The sequence below is a fragment of the Nerophis ophidion genome, linkage group LG16 (genome assembly GCF_033978795.1).
Source record: "Nerophis ophidion isolate RoL-2023_Sa linkage group LG16, RoL_Noph_v1.0, whole genome shotgun sequence".
In the NCBI taxonomy this organism is placed as follows: domain Eukaryota; kingdom Metazoa; phylum Chordata; class Actinopteri; order Syngnathiformes; family Syngnathidae; genus Nerophis; species Nerophis ophidion.
The window spans coordinates 36,209,929-36,228,855 of record NC_084626.1 but is presented as its reverse complement, the minus strand read 5'-3'; the positions used below and the strand labels follow the sequence as shown (position 1 = coordinate 36,228,855).

Here is an 18,927-nt window from a genome sequence, read left to right as displayed (position 1 = left end):
ATACTCACCTTCTTCATGTTTGTAGAGGTGGGTGATGTTCACTCTCTCTTTGGAACCCACCGCCTTGGTGGAGATTTTCTTGCCAACTCGCTTGGTGTCGGAAAACATGGATATTTTTAACCCGTCCGATATAACCTGACACACAAACACGCAAACACAAGCGCACGCATTCACACACAGGTTTTGTTTCATTTAAATGTTGCTATTCTCACTTCACACCTTGTCAGATGACTTGGATCTGCATACTCACAATCCAGTCCACGCAATCTGCATTGACCTCGGCGAAAACAAATGGGATGTCGTAGGGGAGATTTATTTCACCGTCATGGATGGCGATGACTGAGGCGGGGCCGCACTGGTAAATGCCTACAAGAGAGGAGAGCGTTTAAATCATTGCAGTGAACTAAACCAAAACCGTGTGTGTTTGTGTGTGTGCACAAAATAATTGCTCAAGGATGAAATATGTTTTTATTAAATCAATCTTAAATGTGAATTAGTAAAGCACAGATGTAGATTAAAATAATCATAGGTTCCCTTTAAATGTAAGGTGAATTTTGAAGTATTTTGCTATCTAACTAAAAAGAGTAACGTTTTCCTAATCAGCCAACTTTTTCAATAAAATAGCAAAAAGGGTAATATGGTCACTTAGTAAATCTAACAGTTTCAATTCATACATACATACATATATATATATATATATATATATATATATATATATATATATATATACATATATATATATATATATATATATACATATATATATATACATATATATATATACACATATATATACATATATACATATATATATACATATATATATATACATATATACATATACATATACATATACATATATATATATATATATATATATATATATATACAGACACACACAGTATATATACACATAAATATATATACACACATATATATGTACACCTACACACATTTATATTTTTATTTCTTCTGACATCACATGGACAATGATAAGACCTTCTGGAGAAAAATTCTGTGGTCGGATGAAACAAACATTGAGCTGTTTGGCCACAATACCCAGCAATATGTTTGGAGGAGAAAAGGTGAGGTCTTTAATCCCAGGAACACCATACCGACCATCAAGCATGGTGGTGGTAGTATGATGCTCTGGATCTGTTTTGCTGCCAATGGAACTGGTGCTTTAAATGGGACAATGTAAAAGGAGGATTAGCTCCGAATTCTTCAGGACAATCTAATATCATCAGCCCGGAGTTAGGGGCTTGGGCGCAGTTGGGTGTTCCGACAGGACAATTGCCCCAAACACACATCAACAGTGGTCAAGAAATAGCTAAATCAGGCTAGAATTAAAGTTTTATGCTGAAGAAAACAGTCCATGTCAGAAAACCAACATATTTAGCTGAACTGCACCAATTTTGTCAAGGGGAGTGGTCAACAATTCAACCAGAAGCTTGCCAGAAGCTTGCGGATGGCTATCAAAAGCGCCCTATTGCAGTGAAACTTGCCAAGGGACATGTAACCAAATATCCAGCAGATTTGGTCACATTTTCAGTCGAACAATAATAAATTCATAAAAGATTGAATGTTTTTTGTGACCAAGAAGTATGTGCTCCAATAACTCTATCACAAAAAATAAGATTTGTAGAAAGTATTGGAAACTCAAGACAGCCATGACATTATGTTCTTTACAAGTGTATGTAAACTTTTAATCACGACTGTGTATATATATAAATATATATATAAATATATATATATATATATATATATATATATATATATATATATATATATATATATATATATATATATATATATATATATATATATATATATTCACAGGGAGGACATGCAAACTCCACACAGAAAGATCCCGAGCCTGGATTTGAACCCAGGACAGCAGGACCTTCGTATTGTGAGGCAGACGCACTATCCCCTCTGCCACCGTGAAGACCTACACAAAACTTCACACAGTTTAATTTTTTTCTTTTTCTTTCTTTAGGGTTCTTACAAAGGGGAAAGGGGCGTCCCATCCCTGTGCGCTGAGTCGACCAGATGAACCATTTTTTTCCCAAGTTATTAACATTTTATGATCACTGGTGAATCACAAAACGTTAATAACTTAAAAACAATAGTATTTAGACCAAATATTTTTGGAGCACAAACCAGCAAACACATAGCATGGGACAAGTTTGCAGAGATTTTGGCATAGTTAGGGTATAGTCAAGGTTAATAATATGTTAATTACAGTCTAATAACAAAATAACATTAACAATTAATAACTCAAAAACCTTAACAGCACAAATGAAAATGTTTGCAGCACAAATATAGCACAAAAGTTTGGGACACGTTTGGGGAGATTTGGACACAGGTGACTGACAAAATGTTAAAGGGGAACATTATCACAATTAAAACCAATAAAAATCAGTTCCCAGTGGCTTATTTTATTTTTTTAAGTTTTTTTCAAAATGTTACCCATCCCGGAATATTCCTAAAAAAAGCTTTAAAGTGCCTGATTTTCGCTATCTGTGAAGCCAACGTCCATTTTCCTGTGATGTCGTCCAGTGATGCCAATACGGATAGCACAGCAAGGTATAGAGACATTAGCTCGGATTCAGACTCGGATTTCAGCGGCTTAAGCGATTCAACAGATTACCCATGTATTGAAACGGATGGTTGGAGTATGGAGGCAGATAGCGAAAACGAAATTGAAGAAGAAACTGAAGCTATTGAGCGAATAGCTATTGACGCTATTCGGCCATGTTTACCTTAGCATCGCCGGTAAAATGTGCAGACCAACGATCGGAAGTTTCGCATCTTGTGACACTGGATCAACTTAAATCAATCGATTGGTAGGTGTTTGTTTGGCATTAAATGTGGGTGGAGGGAAACGCTGGATGTAAATATAGCTTCAAATGTACATACAGCTAGCCTAAATAGCATGTTAGCATCGATTAGCTGGCAGTCATTCCGCGACCAAATATGTCTGTTTAGCACATAAGTCAACAACATCAACAAAACTCACCTTTGTGATTTAGTTGACTTTATCGTTGGAAATGCATCTGCAGGTTATCCATACATCTCTGTGCCATTTCTGCCTTAGCACCGCCGGTAAAATGTGCAGACACTCCGGCACATTCAATGGGGGTCTGGCGGCAGATTTCTTTGACTTTATCGTTGGAAATGCATCTGCTTTGAGTGTCACAGGATATCCACACAATCTTGCCATCTCTGTAGTAGCATAGCTTTCGTCTGTAAAGTGTGTGGAACAAACGACTGACCATTTCGTCGGCTTTCCCCACACTGTCGTATTTTGAACAAATTTCGTCCAATTTTTTGCCACTTTCGCATCTTTGGGCCAGTGGTGCAACTTAATCCCTCCCTGTTAGTGTTGTTACACCCTCCGACAACACACTGACGAGGCATTATGTCTCCAAGGTTCCAGAAAATAGTCGAAAAAACGGAAAATAACAGAGCTGAGACGCAGTGTTTGTAATGTTTTTTGAGAAAATGGCGGCTGTATTACCTAGGTGACGTCACGTTCTGACGTCATCGCCCCGAGAGCGATAAATAGAAAGAAGTTTAATTCTCCAAAATTCACCCATTTAGAGTTCGGAAATCGGTTAAAAAAATATATGGTGTTTTTTCTGCAATATCAAGGTATATATTGACGCTTACATAGGTCTGGTGATAATTTTCCCCTTTAACTTGAAAACTTTAATAGTTAGGCCAACCTTTTTTAGCAGCACTAACCAACAACAAATGCAGCACAAAAAAATTGGAACAAGTTTGGGGTGATTTGGACAAGGTGGAGGCTCTGTATGACATAGAATAGAATAGAATAGAATAGAGTTTTATTGTCATTATTGCAATGAACAGGTTCAAAGAACAACGAAATTGGAGCAGCTCCTCCTAAGGTGCATATACAATATGGTAGTATAAATTAAAAAAAATAAATAAATAAATAAAAAATAAATAAATAAAAAAAGATAGAGATGGCAGATGTATCTATGTATATCAAAATAATCTAAAAACTGTAATGGAACAAACTAAAAATGTTGCAGCACAAACATAGCATAAATGTTTGGGACAAGTTTGGGTAATTTCACAAAGATGTTGTTGAGTTTAATTCAAAGTATATATTTGTGGTACTTGGGACACAAGTGTCAAATTCAGGAATACAATTACCATGAACACCAAATGTAACATATATATATATAACATTACATTTCACATATCTTTGACATTAATTAGTCGTATTGAGCTTTTTAAAAACCCATCAAAAATGTCTTCTATGAACTTGACTTAAGCTGTGGTGCATAATTGTTCAGGTTTAATGTGAGTCCACTTGATATTAAAAGTTTGAAGAGGACATCACACTAACAATAATAATTATTGAAAGAATTGAGCAGCTTACAATATCCTAACCTCCAGTGGAGTTGTGTTAAAGAAAAAAAGAAAAAATATAAGAATAGCATAATATAATTGTTCCTGTATGTGACTCTTAACGGACCCTGTGCTCCGACCAGTCACTTGACTTACTGTATATGGAGCACAAAGTGTATGTGATCACATGGGTCAATCAATGCCACTGAATACGTACCATCACTGGCTTCCTGTGGTGTCGGATCCAACACTTGCCAGCCGTCGTATTTTCCGTCTGTATTCAGGTCGGGACGCGTCATCCATGACTCCACCCACACATGGAAGTTCCTACAGCAGAGGATAAAATACAACGTTGTATATCTTAATTTCATGTTGGATCGAATCTACAGAGAAATTATGACATGACAGGCCTGATGCTCACCAGATGCTGTCTGCTGACTCGATGTGCTCGGCGCCTTCTAACGGGTGGTACACGTCGATGGTCAGGTTGGCATCAGTGTCGTGGGCTGACTGGAAGTTGGTGATCACACGAGTGGGGATGCCCAGAAGCCGCATGACTGGAGGTAAAATGCATTGGGTTGTCATCAAATGTCAGGCCTCAATGGTACCAAGGGACAAACAAAGATCAATGGAATATGGTAAAGAGAGAACATAGGACTTAGCCAAATGATTACTGAAAACAGAATCATAGAAAAAGTGCAGTACACAAAAGCGCAGGTACTAATAATATTACTAATAACAAAAATAACTACAGAAGGGAATTTGTGTCGAAATTGCATGTAAATCCTGAGGAGCTTAATCTTATCTAAAATTGTGCATGAAAAGTGTGAAATTACAGGAAATTGTTGGCCTGGAAATTTTGATGGGCTGAGAAATTGCTAACAAACAAACAGACAAACATTGGCAATTGCATAACTTCTTGGTGGAGATAATTAACTAAACAATAACTAACTATAGGGTTCCCCTACATGTGTTTGATCATGGCGCACCACCAGAGCACAATAAAAGCCGCCACATCTTCAAAATAAGTTGTTTTTTTTTCAAACGAAAACTATTAAATTTAGATAATATATAGTATGAATGGCTATACTGTATATAGTCCATTATTTACATAATGTTGGCCATAATTAGTTTGAAAAACATCTCAAATATCATAAAAATGTGCATCCGAATCACTTGTTAGCAGCACTTCAGCTTGCCATGAAGATGAAGGGAGGTCGCGCTCGGCAAAGGGAAGGAGAGAAAGTTGAAGGGAATGGTATTTCAAGTTAATTAACACATTTCTTGGTCAAGCCTGTGTATACTACCAATGCCCTCCTTTTAATACATTTTGACATTATTAACTCCACAAATGTGTGGAGTGTGCATGTTGTCCCAGTGTGTGTGTGGGCTTCCTCGCTCATTCTAAAAATAACAATGGGAAACATTTGATTGGGGAAAATGTTCATGATTGACCAAAATGTGTGGGGAAATAGCAGGACTCAAACAAAGGTTGCACATAACTTGTGGGGATTGGTTGAATATGCGTGAATTCAAGCTATCACAACATTGTGAATAAAATGTGAGCATTTGTTGGAATGCCTATGTAAAGAAGGGGTATCAAACACACTTTTAGCTTAGGGGCCGCAGTGAGAAAAATCTATTCCCACGAGGACCAGACTGGTAAAATCATGGCATTAAATCTTTAAAATAAAGAAAACTTCAGATAGTTTTCTTGTCTTACTTTGGCCAAAAATTAAACAAGCACATCCTGAAAATGTATATATTACAAGCAATCCTCTTGGAAAAAACATTTTAAGTCAGCTGAAAATTCTGAGGAACAAATGGTGCAGTTTGAAAAACACCATGAAAAACACAATGAACTTAAGACTTTGTCTCAGTGTTTTTTTATAAAGCTATTAAACTTTAAGCACTTTCTGTGTAGAATTCTCATGTTGGCAGTTCACCATTAGAATATTTGGAAATGTAATCAAATGTTTCCTTAAATCGCTGTGGACATCAGCCAGTTTCGCCAAATCAGCCTTCTCAATGTTGAAGACAAAATATTTTTCAGTGTAGTGGCTCACAGGCTGGCCACCTACCTGGAAAGGAACCAATACACCGATACTTCCGTGCAAAAAGCAGGGATTCCAGGCTTCTTGGGGTGCCTAGAGCACATGAACAGGATATGGAGTCACATTCAAGCTGCCACAAAGGGTGGAAGAGATCTCCATGTTGTGTTCCTGGACCTAGCAAATGCCTTTGGGTCAGTTTTTCATGATCTCCTCTGGGTGGCATTCCACTATTTCAGAGTCCCCGATTCCATAACTGGTCTCGTCAAAGCCTATTTCCAAGACCTACAGCTATGCCTGACAACTGGTGAGTGTACCACAGCATGGCAGCGACTTAGATAGGAATAATGGCAGTGTGTACCATCTCACCTCTTGTTTTTACAATGGCTCTGGAGGTCATCATCCGAGCCTCTAGGTGGGTGGTAGGAGGTCAAAAGGTTCAAACAGGTCTTCATATCCCGCCCATCAGAGCCTATATGGATGATATGACCATCCTCACCACAACCAAGGCGTGTGCTAGGCGGCTGATGAACAAGCTGCAAGAAAACATTCAGTGGGCCCAGATGAAAAAAAACCAAGCAACTCCAGAAACATCTTGGTGGTGAGGGGGGAGCTGATGTAACATCAATTCTGTGTGGGTGAGCAGGCTATACCAACAGTGTCTGAAAAGCCTGTCAAGAGTCTTGGACATTGGTATTATGCCACCCTCAAATACACAGGGTAGGTGGACCAGCTCAAGCAGGATACTAAAACTGGCTTTGAAAACATCGGTAAGACCATGCTCCCAGGCCGGTTGATGATGTCGTGCCTCCAATTTGGGTTGCTACCCAGGCTAATGTGGCCTCTTACCATCTATGACGTACCAACCACAAAGGTAGAAAAGTTGGAGAGGGTGGTTAGCTCATCAGTGGATGAGCTGGGATGGACTTGAGAGGAGAAAGGTCTCATGGAGGGAGCTATTGGGCATGGAGGCAGTTCACATCAGCTTCATCTTACGCTCCACTTATGATGTCCCTCCCTCTCCCTCCAATCTCAAACAGTGGTACGGACAGGACCCCACATTCCCCGCTGTCCATCCCCAGCTAACCTCAAACACATTCTCATTGGCTGCAAAACAAGTCTGTCACAAGGGCGTTACACCTGGCGGCAAAACCAGGTTCTGAAGTGTTTAGCAGCCACGTTAGAGGCCAGAAGAGTGAAGATCAATGCCCTGCCCCCGCCAAAATTACATTATACATCCACAAAAGAGTTCATCCGAGAATGTGCAGAGTCAACCAAAGGCCATATACTAGACATAAGCCAGCTCAGAAGGGCTCGTGACTGAAAAATGAAGATGGATCTCGATACAAAGCTCTGATTTCCTTCAGAGGTAGTCAGATCAAACCTCAGACCAGACCTTGTGCTCTGGTCCTCCTCACTGCATATTGTGTACATAATAGAACTCATGGTTCCCTGGGAGGCTGCTGTGGAGGAGGCATTCGAACGCAAGAGCCTCAAGTACACCGAACTGGCAGCTGATGCTGAGCAGGATGGATGGAAAGCCAAAGTCTGCCCAGTGGAAGTTGGCTGAAGATGTTTTGTGGGCCGGACAAGCATCAGGCTGCTTAAGGACATTGGAGTTCGAGGCCAAACCCTGCGAAACAGCATCAAATCCCTCTCAAGAGCAGCAGAGAGAGTCAGTCGGTGGCTGTGGGTGAAGAGGAGAGACACCATCTGGAGCTCTAGTAAGACCTACATCACATAATGGTTAAGAGCAGAGGGGGCTAACCTGGGAGGCCAGGTGTTGCTGATGAGCCCTCTGGAGGTGTTGTGGGCCTAAATCATTGAAAAACGGGACCTGATGACCCCAATCAAGCTGTCAATAATCGCCCCCACCTCCTCTCTGTCCCCCATTTTGCAATACCACCCATCCAGGTCCAACACCATAACAGCTTTGAAGCAGCTCCGAAGGAGGCAGCCTACTGTTATCACTCTACTCAGGTTATTTTGTATCATGGGATTGTTCCATCTAGTCCTAAAATTGAACCAAGCACTTTCTGTGTAGAATTCTCATGTTGGCAGTTCACCATTAAAATATTTGGAAAGGTAATCAAATGTTTCCTTAAATCGCCGCAATGGTGAAATCCACAACTGTACAAACACATTCATTCATCATTATTCAAATATTGGAATTATAAAATAAACAACAATTATCAAAATGACACTGTAGGCAAAATCTAATTACCATAACTACTAACATAACTTAAACAATGTGAACATAGTAGATTTAAGCATAAAATAAAACAGAGAAAACAACAAACGTAGATATATACATTTTAACAGTGGTGTTCAGGGTGTGCAACGTGCATTCAACCAATTGCAAGCGCTGCATGGACTCATTCTACAAAAATGATGGTCAAGTTGACTTAAGTCTATGCAGTTTTATTATTTTGTCTGTTGAGTGGATCATTTCCAATGAAAGAAGGTATTGTGAGTCAATACTGCCGCCATCTGCTGCCAGCCACAACAGGAGCGGCTGATTGCTTGCACCTGCGCTTATTGGAGTAGCTGCAGCCAATCCAGGTGGTGCTTAAAGTCATCTGACAAATCATCTTTTAACCCTGTCATGTGTGACGTGGGTTACACTTGAATTGCCATTGCGGCATCCAGTGGACAAATTTAGAACAGCAGTTTCTTTCTTTAAAGTTCAGCTCTTTTTTACCTTAAGCAAACCGATCTTGTGGGCTGGATTAAACCTAATTGCTGGCCTTATACGGCCCACGAGCCGTACTTTTGACGCACCTAATCTAAAACCATTGTGTCCTGAATGAGTGGAAAATTTGGATGTTGGAATAGTTTATATTAGTTGAGGAATGTGGAAGCAGTTGAGTTCTCATAATTTGACAAAGAAGACATTTCATATAGGAGAAGTCAAATGCAATTAGAGCATGAGATAAGAACAAAAGTCCAGAGGTTACCTGAACACATCACGCCAGCGAACACCCAGCACTGACCAAACTTAACAGGGTGGCAGTCATTTTTTATCCATTTAGAAAGAATGTCATGGCTGCCGCTCCAGTGGGAAGGGGATTCTCCGCCCTCAAACGAGTCTGACCAGTTGCCCTGCAGGACGCCAGGGTCATCGAAATTGTTGATCTGCGAATACGACATCATCACAAACGTCAACAAGCCATCAAACAACAGCAACTGCATCCAGTCACCATGGAAACAAGCCATACCATGGCGCTGACCACGCGGCTGATGTAGATGGGACTGCCACGAGAGGCGAGGTCTTTGCTTGGGTTGTTTGTGTAGTTGAGGTTCTTGTCCAAAATCATGAGGCAAATGTCCACCATGTCGTCTTCAAACTGGGCGGGAATACAAGACAAGCGTTTTGTAGTTTATTGTAATAGAATACCATAAAATAATGTTAGCATTAAACTCAAGTCAGGTGTGTTCATTTGTTTCCATACGTGGCCAAAGTCCCAGTACATTCCAGATATGTAATCGGTACTTCCTCTGTAAATCTCTCCTTGTTCATTCATCACATATTCTTGTCTCTCCAATTTATCAGACATGAAAACAGAGTCTCCTGCAGGATAAATGATATGGGAGTATTATTGTTGAAAACAATATTTGCAAACATCTACTGTATTTCTATCTGTAGGTGTGTCATCCAATTCACATGTCCGTGTACTATAATGTGTGTGCCTGTATCTGAACCTACGCTTGTGAAATTCTATTCACATGTTTGTGTACTAAAGTGTATGTTTGTATCTCAATCTGTGAGTGTGTAATCAGATCCGCGTGTGCAAGTTATAGTTTGTGTATCCGTATTATGATTTGTGTAAAGCAAGAACCCATGATAGGCTGCCAATTTGGTTGTGACTTTTGCTACACTTCTGCCGTGGAATGTTTGTGTGTATGTATTCAAATTTGTGCACGTGTAATACCATGTGTCTACATATACAGATGTGTGTGTGCGTGTACTACAACGTGTGTATCCGTATTCAGATGTGTGTATCTTACAGCCACTCACACTTGTGTTGGTGTTGAAGCCAAGAAAAATTGACTTTCAATCACTTGCTGTACGTAAAGTTCATGTTTTAGCAGTAACTTAGTTTGCAGAAGTATTTTTGTCTTCAAATATGTTATCAGTAATGTTACAGCAAATAATTGAAAGTCTATTGTTCCTGGCTTTAATCCAACACTAGTGCGCGCGGCTGCAAAGCGCCGACTAGTGGCGAGTATAATGAAAGAAAAAGTGAAGCTGCAGACTTTGTAAACGTTCGGATCGCTCCAGACAGATCTCCCACGACAGATAGTGTAGCTAAAGTCACATGTTAAAAGACAGCCAATCGAGGGTTCCTGCTTCCCACAAATCTAAATATGGACACACACACAGATTTTATTACACGCACACATATCTGAATGATTCTACACAAATCTTCCATGGCAGAAGTGTAGAAAAGTCAGGTGTAAATAGACTATTGAAGGTTCTTGCTTCACATAATTTGGAATACGGACAGACATTTATTTTTTTACACAAACACAGATCGAAATACGGACAGACAATATAAGACATACAAACACGGATCTGATTACACACGCACGGGTATGCGCGCACACAAACACACACACACACAAAGATTGATATAGACACACATTGGTACACGGACATGTGAAATTGATTACACACGCAGATTGACATAAGTTTTTTCAAACATTTTTACTACAACAATTATAAAATGATTGAATGAGTCATTAAAGGAATTACTGTATTTTCCGCACTATAAGGCGCACTTAAAAATCTCAAATTTTCTCAAAAGCTGACAGTGCGCCTTATGATCCGGTGCGCCTTATTATATGGACCAATATTGAGCCACAACAGGTCTCGCAACTACGGTAAACCCGACTTCATTTTCCCCCGTAGAAGAAGTGCGCTTCTTCTTCTACCATAAGCAGCCGCCGACTTAATTTCCCCCCGCAGAAGAAGCGCGCAGTGCATGCTGGGATATATGACTGCGGGAAGCTTGCCGTTTCTGTGTGTTTATGTAAAGCGCGCGGTGCAGGCTGGGATATATGACTGCGGGAGGCTTGCCGTTTCTGTTTGTTTATGTAAAGAACCCAAAATGGCTCCTATTAATAGACACGCTTACGACGCAGAGTTTAAACTCGAGGCGATCAGTCACACAGTAGAACACGAGAATAGAGCAGCAGTGAGAGAATTTAACATTAACAGCAGCGACACTGACTCGTTTAATGACGACTTCATTGAGACGGAGCCGGGCATGTTGGATGTCGTATTCGCCCAACTGTTTAATTCGGACACTGAAGAAGAAGAATTTGAGGGATTCGTGAATGAGGAATAACTTAATAAAGTGAGTTTTACATGTTTATTTTGTGTGTTGTGTGACTATCGTTTGAGCAACGTTGAGATATTGATATATTATTGCTTTGCACTATGTCGAGTGTTACTATATTGTGATTGCACTAACGTTTGATTTACCCTAACAGTATCAGACTGTTTTTTACAAGTTCATTGAATTGGGGTAAATAATAAAACAGCTGTTTATTCATTTTGGGAGTGAACAAAGTTGTCAGAACGCTGGTTTGTAATCTATTAATAAAGTTTGACTGACCTATGTGACTGTTTTGTTGACAATCCCTTTAGCGCAGCTCCATTTAAAGGATGCATAACGTAACCCCAGCCTCTACTATAGCGTCTAATCTATGCGCCTTATAGTGCGGTGCACCTTATATATGAACAACGTTTTAAAATTGGCCATTCATTGAAGGTGCGCCTTATAATCCGGTGCGCCTTACAGTGCGGAAAATACGGTAATTATACTGTATTTGTATGTCTGCAGCTGGACAGAGAGTAAACAAGCCTACCTGAGAACCAAGGGTTGAAGAGGACCACGAGCGTGGCCACCTGTATTTCCTCATCCCACAGACTTCCTGTCAAGGTGTACTTTCCGATGGGGGTGTCCGGCGGGGGGGTGATGAGCAGGATCAGGGACGTCAGCGAGGAGCTATCATGAAGTTGGACTGTCCAAATAGCCTTTGCTGTCAGTGAACGATTGGGGTAGTCTGGGATACCAAAACGTGACAAGGTGCCCTGGTCCTCTGAGGAGTACTCTCCTGGTGAGGGAACATTCGTTTGATTTCACAATTAATTCTATCAATGTCATCACCCCTGAAATCGTACAGTTGGGAGTTCAAGTAAATATTTTGCACAAAAACTACAGATTCCCTTTCTCTTTGGGTTATTTTGTGCAATGCCGTAACAGACGCAAGGCCAAGATGATGATAACCACAAATTTCAAAGCAATTAAAACTGCTGTTTAACGGAACACACGTTGGAGAGTTGGAGAGCTAATGATTACCCACCCTGGGCCCCACCAGTTTTGGCAGTGAGTAAGAGGGAATGAAGGTCGGGGTTAAAAGGCTTCGTCACTTTCACGGTCATCTTAAAGGACTGTCCTCTCCGCACGATAAGCTGATCTCCAGAGAGTTCACTGGTGTGGTGCTCCTCATTATTGGTCTTACTATGGAGGTCCACCTCCTGGACGACTGTCAAAAGAAAGCAAAAAGTACTATGAGACGCCTAACATCTACACATTTAATATACATATAACATTCAAGGCAGTTCAGGGCCTTGGGTTGCAAACTAGCCAACTGTCTACAAACCTTACATCATACTGTATGTACTGTACACATATCATTATGGCATTGGCCTTAATTAATTTAAGCAATTGCTTGGATTTTATTGATGTCACATCTGACTCACATCTCATCCATTAAATATGTGTGGTGGTCAAGCTAGCTCTGTTCTCAATTGGTACTAGGAACCATTTAGCCTTTTTCCCGAGAAAAAAAAAAAAAAAAAAAAAGAAGCCCTATGCCTTTGTTATTTTCGGCTGTACGAATTATTAAAAACATGAAAATGATAAACATTTTTTCAGACTTCCTCAAGAGGTAATCAAAAAGGCCAGAAGAGTGCAAGATTTTACAAAACAAAGACAAGAAAAGCATGCAGCTCGGACTTCAGTTAATAGAGAGCAGAGCCAAAGAATGCATGAGTTTGCAGTGCTCTCTAGTGTGGAGTGAATTATATTTATATAGCGCTTTTCTCTAGTGACTTAAAGCGCTTTTACATAGTGAAACCCAATATCTAAGTTACTGTACATTTAAACCAGTGTGGGTGACACAGAGCAGGTGGGAAAAGTGTCTTGCCCAAAGACACAACAGCAGTGACTAGCAACCTGCAACCCTCAAGTTGCTGGCACGGCCACTCTACCAACCAAGCTATACCGCTCCATTTCAATAAAGGCTTGTTTGATATACTTTAAACAGTTATTTTCCATGTAAGTATTATCTTGATATTTTTTTGTATTTCTTATACACATGTTTGCCACGAGTGTTTCGAAAAGCACCAACTCAGCGTGTCTAAATAAAAGAAAGCAGCGGTTAGCCAAAACCTAAAAGAGTTAAGCTTTTACCAAAGGCAACAATCATAAATAGCACATACACAATGATGACATTTATAGTTTTATTTTGATAAAGACAGGGGGAAACACGCTACTTGTAAACGGCGCATGCGACAACAGAAGCAAAAACGATGAATATTTATCCGGGAGAGTCTTGATACTGATTTTCTTGACACAGCCACAAACAGATTTTCCAAGTTTCTATCTGTTTTGTCACGTAGAACGGCGCGAGGATTACAATAGTTCATGTAAGCCTCTTTTGTACTCGGATAGTTTGCGTGTTGCTTGCTGTACAACAGCCATCTTGGTTTGGTTGACCACCACGGGTTTTAACTTCCGTGTAAAAGTCACGTGTCGGAATACAATAATGTTCGCTGCATTGTCCCTGACAAATAAAACATGTATTTTAGTTCAGTTAATTTTTTTTCTCCATTCATAAAAATCAAAAAAGAATAAAAACATTTAAATAAAACAACCAACCAATTTTCCCTCCAATTTTTCATAAAAGTGAGCAAACGCCAAAACTCCTTGAGCATTCAGTGGCGCACATGTGAGCGACGGCAGACGTGCACACTGTTATGCGCTTATTTTTTTATTCGATTTTGTGTGCGGCCTTAATTTGCTGTGCGCAGAGGACACGTGAGCAGTGTGCAATTGCACAGGCGTGTACCTTAGACGGAACGTTGCAAGTGAAGTGAAGTGAATTATATTTTATCTAGCGCTTTTTCTCTAGTGACTCAAAGCGCTTTACATAGTGAAAACCCAATATCAAATTTTTACATTTAAACCAGTGTGGGTGGCACTGGGAGCAGGTGGGTAAAGTGTCTTGCCCAAGGACACAACGGCAGTGACTAGGATGGCAGAAGCGGGGATCGAACCTGCAACCCTCAAGTTGCTGGCACGGCCGCTCTACCAACAGAGCTATACCGCCAACATAACTAAAGTAAATTATGAATGAATAGCAGCAGAAAAATATTTAAAACTTATATCTGCTCCCCATTCTCATCCATACAGCAATTGACATTCAATGTGGCGACTACAAAGCCGTTTTTTGTATTTTACAACAGTTATCAATCAATCAACCAAATTTGACTTATATAGCCCTTAATCACAAATGTCTCAGCTCAGATCCTACATCAGGGCAAGACAAAAACTCAACCCAATGGGAACAAGTGAAACCCTGGAAGGGACCACAAATGTGCAAAAATATGTTAAAAAATGCGTACTTATGATTTATATATTTTACAATTGTATTATATATGCATTTATACCCCAGCCTTAAGGTTATGTAATAATTTCCCTTGGTTTGTCTGTTAGTTAGTAACATAACTAAACATTTTATGAGCTTATTTTCATGAAACTGTTAGAAATTGTCCAAAATTGAACAAGGAACAACTGTGTTACAGTCTGTATGAAGGTTTTTGGGTTTGTTTTGTTTTTCCTATGTTTAGTGTTTCTTCTTGTGTAGCGCACTTATTTTGCATCTATTTTCGGATTTGGGTATCCGGCAGCTTCTGAACGTTATTCTCCTCATTTGTCCCTGGTTGGCAATCAGGAGCGGTTATTTTCCAGTGTCATACATTAGACAGGGCTGGTTCATTGACTATTGTATTTCACTAGCTATTTGTTTGCCAATTATACTTTTGTCCCTGCATTTTTCCTGTTGAAAGACTTTGCAGCTTGTACATTGCTTGCTGTCTGTGAATCCTGAGGTCATACCCTTGAAACCTTGCATGTTGTTTACAAACTGATTAGGTTTTGGGCCTCATCCAAATAATTTCTACTACCATACTTTATGTTTCCATGTGTATATGCTAGCAACCTCGCATTGAATTCACTCCATTTCTTTCACACAGCAATACGTAGCTGAAAAAGTTATGGGTGGATTTAGATTGAACTTTCAGGAATGTTCTGGACAAAGGAAAGGAAGTGATTCAATCTTGGGAGTGATCCAGATCACCTTCTGGATGGGTGGGCCTGGCAGAGGTCTGCGCTCTACAATTGCTTTTCTAGTTGTATATGTACAACAGACTGCACTGATTTTACTAGAACTTTAAAAGGGGTCTATTTTGCTTTTCGTTTTTTTTTTTTTCATCTATAAATGTCAGATATTCGGGTTAAACAATTTCAAAGCATCACAAAGATTTATGTATTTAGAAATGAGCCCTGTGGGCAGTTTTGGATTGTTCTGCATGATGTTTTACATTCTTTTTTTTCTTTTTTTTTAAGTGGGGTCGTATCAATCCGAACCAGACTTATGGGCATGCCCTTGTAAATGCTCTCTATTCAATGCATCATAAAAGGTATTCAACTTTAAGCATTTTAACTGTTGTTTTTTTTCCCTATGATGTAAAATTGTTCTGCCATACCAAGAACTGATTCTTGACTGAACCCTTAGCTGAACATTTAAATCTCTTTTATTTACTTTAATTTTCATTTCCTATTAACTATCACCTTATTGCGACACATACTTTATTTGTTATGTGTGTCATTACTTGTCAATATTTCATTGGTGCACAGTGCATAAAACAGTAAAAACACAAACTAACTATTAATTAGTGAGCAGGAAGAGTAACCTCTTAAACCAGAAGTAGGCTTTGATCAGGTTTTAGGGAACAAACAGGTTCAACCACTGCTTATAAGTGTATGTTACATGTGTACATGTATAGTACTGTACATGTTCATGTCTTTACAGTGTGTAGAATAAAACAGGAACATGGGATCAGAGGAGCCAGGTCACGCACTTGTCATTATGAAGAACTTAAAAATGTATAATAACAACATAAAATAAATATTAACTTAAATCCAACATTGTGGAGAGATGGTTTCGAAAAGAATGTGAGGGAAGCCATCTACGTCAAAGTTGAAAAAACATTCCTGAACAGAGGAGGTGGTCTGTGACTCCCAGTGATGTGTGGTGATCTTTATACCATGTGAGGCATAGATGTCTTTGGAGTTTTTTTTTGTTTTTTTTTTAACTTAAATTCACATGCGCTGATCATTTTAATTCCAGAAGCACATTAAAATAACACAAAAAAGAAGGGATTAAAAAATTATGACCCTAGTGTGTGAATGTTGTCTTCATCTGTAATGGGCCTGCGATGAGGTTGCGACTTGTCCAGGGTGTACCCCGGCTTTCGCCAAAATGCAGCTGAGATAGGCTCCAGCATCTTCCGCGACCCAGAGAGGGACAAGCAGTAGAAAATGGATGAATGGATGGACAATGATACTATATTATAAATGGGCCCAAAGGGTATATATTTTTTTTTTAAGTTGTTGTCAAAAACGTTTCGGTCTCATTTATCTTTATATTATTGGTCTACCAATATGGAGGAATAAATATCAAAGATCAAATAATTATTTAAACTGGACTGGAAGACAAAACAAATGTGATCATACAAAGTATGTTTTTATGGAGGCTAGATAGTGCTGCTTCAGATTAAAAGACAGAAAAGTAAAAAATACAGCAAATATCTTATTCATTTAATTAAAGCATCTGGGATGAAAAAATACTCCACAACGACTTAACCAAATACTTTTTGATCACACATATTAAACTATAATTATATTTTAATGAAAGTGAATTTCTTCCTTCTTTTTCTTATTTTAATGTGCAACCTATGTTTAAAATTATTAGAGCATATGCATTTAGGTTAAACAAGAAAAAAACTCCAAAAGCCTAACCAGGGTCCTCGTGTAACTTGAGTAGCGTGGGGTTCCTACAAAAAAATAGACCTACGTTCAAATCCAGGAAAGTACGTACACAAGTAAAAATTAATATGTATTAAAGTGTGTGCACACAAATGTAAAACGCCTGTCTTTGTTACATTGCAATCAATGTAGAAAATGTATCTAAGGAGTTGGCTTGACATGACATGCCTAGTTTTACCATACCTTACCGTAAATTGATTTAACGTGGACTCCGACTTAAACAAGTTGAAAAAATTATTCGGGTGTTACCATTTAGTGGTCAATTGTCCTAATATGTACTGTACTGTGCAATCTACTAACAAAAGTTTTAATGAATCAATCAAAGGTTACCCCCTTTTGAAATATGCAAATCCTATTGGAAGTAAGTATCATGTTGTGGCCAATCACAAGTCAGAAGGAGGTGCTTCTTTCTGGTGTTTGGAGCGATCACCAGCATGTTGTAATAGCTTTGTGCTGCAATAAGATAGATGGTACATGCCAAAACAGGTCAGAGCTTAAAAAGATCTAGTTCCTGCAACTGGCGTAAAGGCAGGCAGTACCTCCCAACCTCACTGCTTAGTGGACCCCTTGTTGAAGACCCCTGATCTAGACCACAAAATAGTGTGTTAAATTTAAGTTTCAATCATATGTCCTCTTTAAAGTTGAAAAACTCCGAAGGCTTATGCCAATGGAAAAATACTTTACAATGTCTAACACAATTACCTTTGGGAGTGAGAGTCAACATCTGATTTATTGGCCAAGTTTGTATAACACACAACGAATTTGACTTGGTAGACTGTGCTCTCTTTGTTCATTGTAAGAAATGAAGAACAATCCAGAGAGCGCAGTAAAGACGACAAATAAAAGAAGCATGGACATAAAGGAAGTAAAAGGACTTACCAGAGTTGTTTCCCACTGAATTCATCTTTCTCCTGCTTGGTCTATCAGAAGCAGACTGGTGCACGAGAGCCTGAGGACGCTACCTTGAAATACCTGCCAAGCTCAACACCGCTGACAGACAAGTCAGTCAGGTTTGAAAAATTATCTGCTTTTACGGTGAATACCCACTGCGGCATTTATATTTTCTAGTATTGCTTTCCGTACCTAATTACTTGCCGCTTAAAAGACCCAAGAAACCAACACAGTCTCGATGTTCTGATTTGGCCAGCTACCTCGTTCTGGCTGTCATTCAAAACCAACACGATTCTTGAGGAACTAGGGCGGCACTCAATGGTTATGGTTAAGTATGAATAGTGTAAAGATTAGAATAATTAGGGCTTAAGTTTGAAGTCAGGTTTAGGTTTAAGGTATTTTTAAGAAAAGCACTGAGA

The 18,927-nt window shown here is 39.3% G+C and overlaps 1 protein-coding gene and 1 long non-coding RNA gene across 2 annotated transcripts in view; one reads left to right on the top strand and one right to left on the bottom strand.

Annotated features, from left to right (window-relative positions):
- LOC133535333 (protein-glutamine gamma-glutamyltransferase E-like) overlaps nucleotides 1-18,813 on the bottom strand; it is a 30,433-nt gene extending 11,620 nt beyond the window's left edge. Inside the window, exons 1-10 of the mRNA XM_061875057.1 lie at nucleotides 18,497-18,813; nucleotides 12,807-12,989; nucleotides 12,309-12,557; nucleotides 9,887-10,005; nucleotides 9,653-9,781; nucleotides 9,392-9,569; nucleotides 4,805-4,940; nucleotides 4,601-4,710; nucleotides 251-366; nucleotides 9-135 (exon numbers count right to left, since the gene is read on the bottom strand). Coding sequence (XP_061731041.1) covers nucleotides 9-135; nucleotides 251-366; nucleotides 4,601-4,710; nucleotides 4,805-4,940; nucleotides 9,392-9,569; nucleotides 9,653-9,781; nucleotides 9,887-10,005; nucleotides 12,309-12,557; nucleotides 12,807-12,989; nucleotides 18,497-18,521 — 1,372 coding nt within the window. The 5' untranslated portion in view covers nucleotides 18,522-18,813. The remainder of the gene's footprint in view (nucleotides 1-8; nucleotides 136-250; nucleotides 367-4,600; nucleotides 4,711-4,804; nucleotides 4,941-9,391; nucleotides 9,570-9,652; nucleotides 9,782-9,886; nucleotides 10,006-12,308; nucleotides 12,558-12,806; nucleotides 12,990-18,496) is intronic.
- LOC133535335 (uncharacterized) lies at nucleotides 11,379-15,765 on the top strand. Its single transcript, XR_009802203.1, has 2 exons — nucleotides 11,379-11,794; nucleotides 12,284-15,765. It is a non-coding gene; the product is annotated as an uncharacterized LOC133535335 (long non-coding RNA).
- Nucleotides 18,814-18,927: the final 114 nt, after the last annotated feature.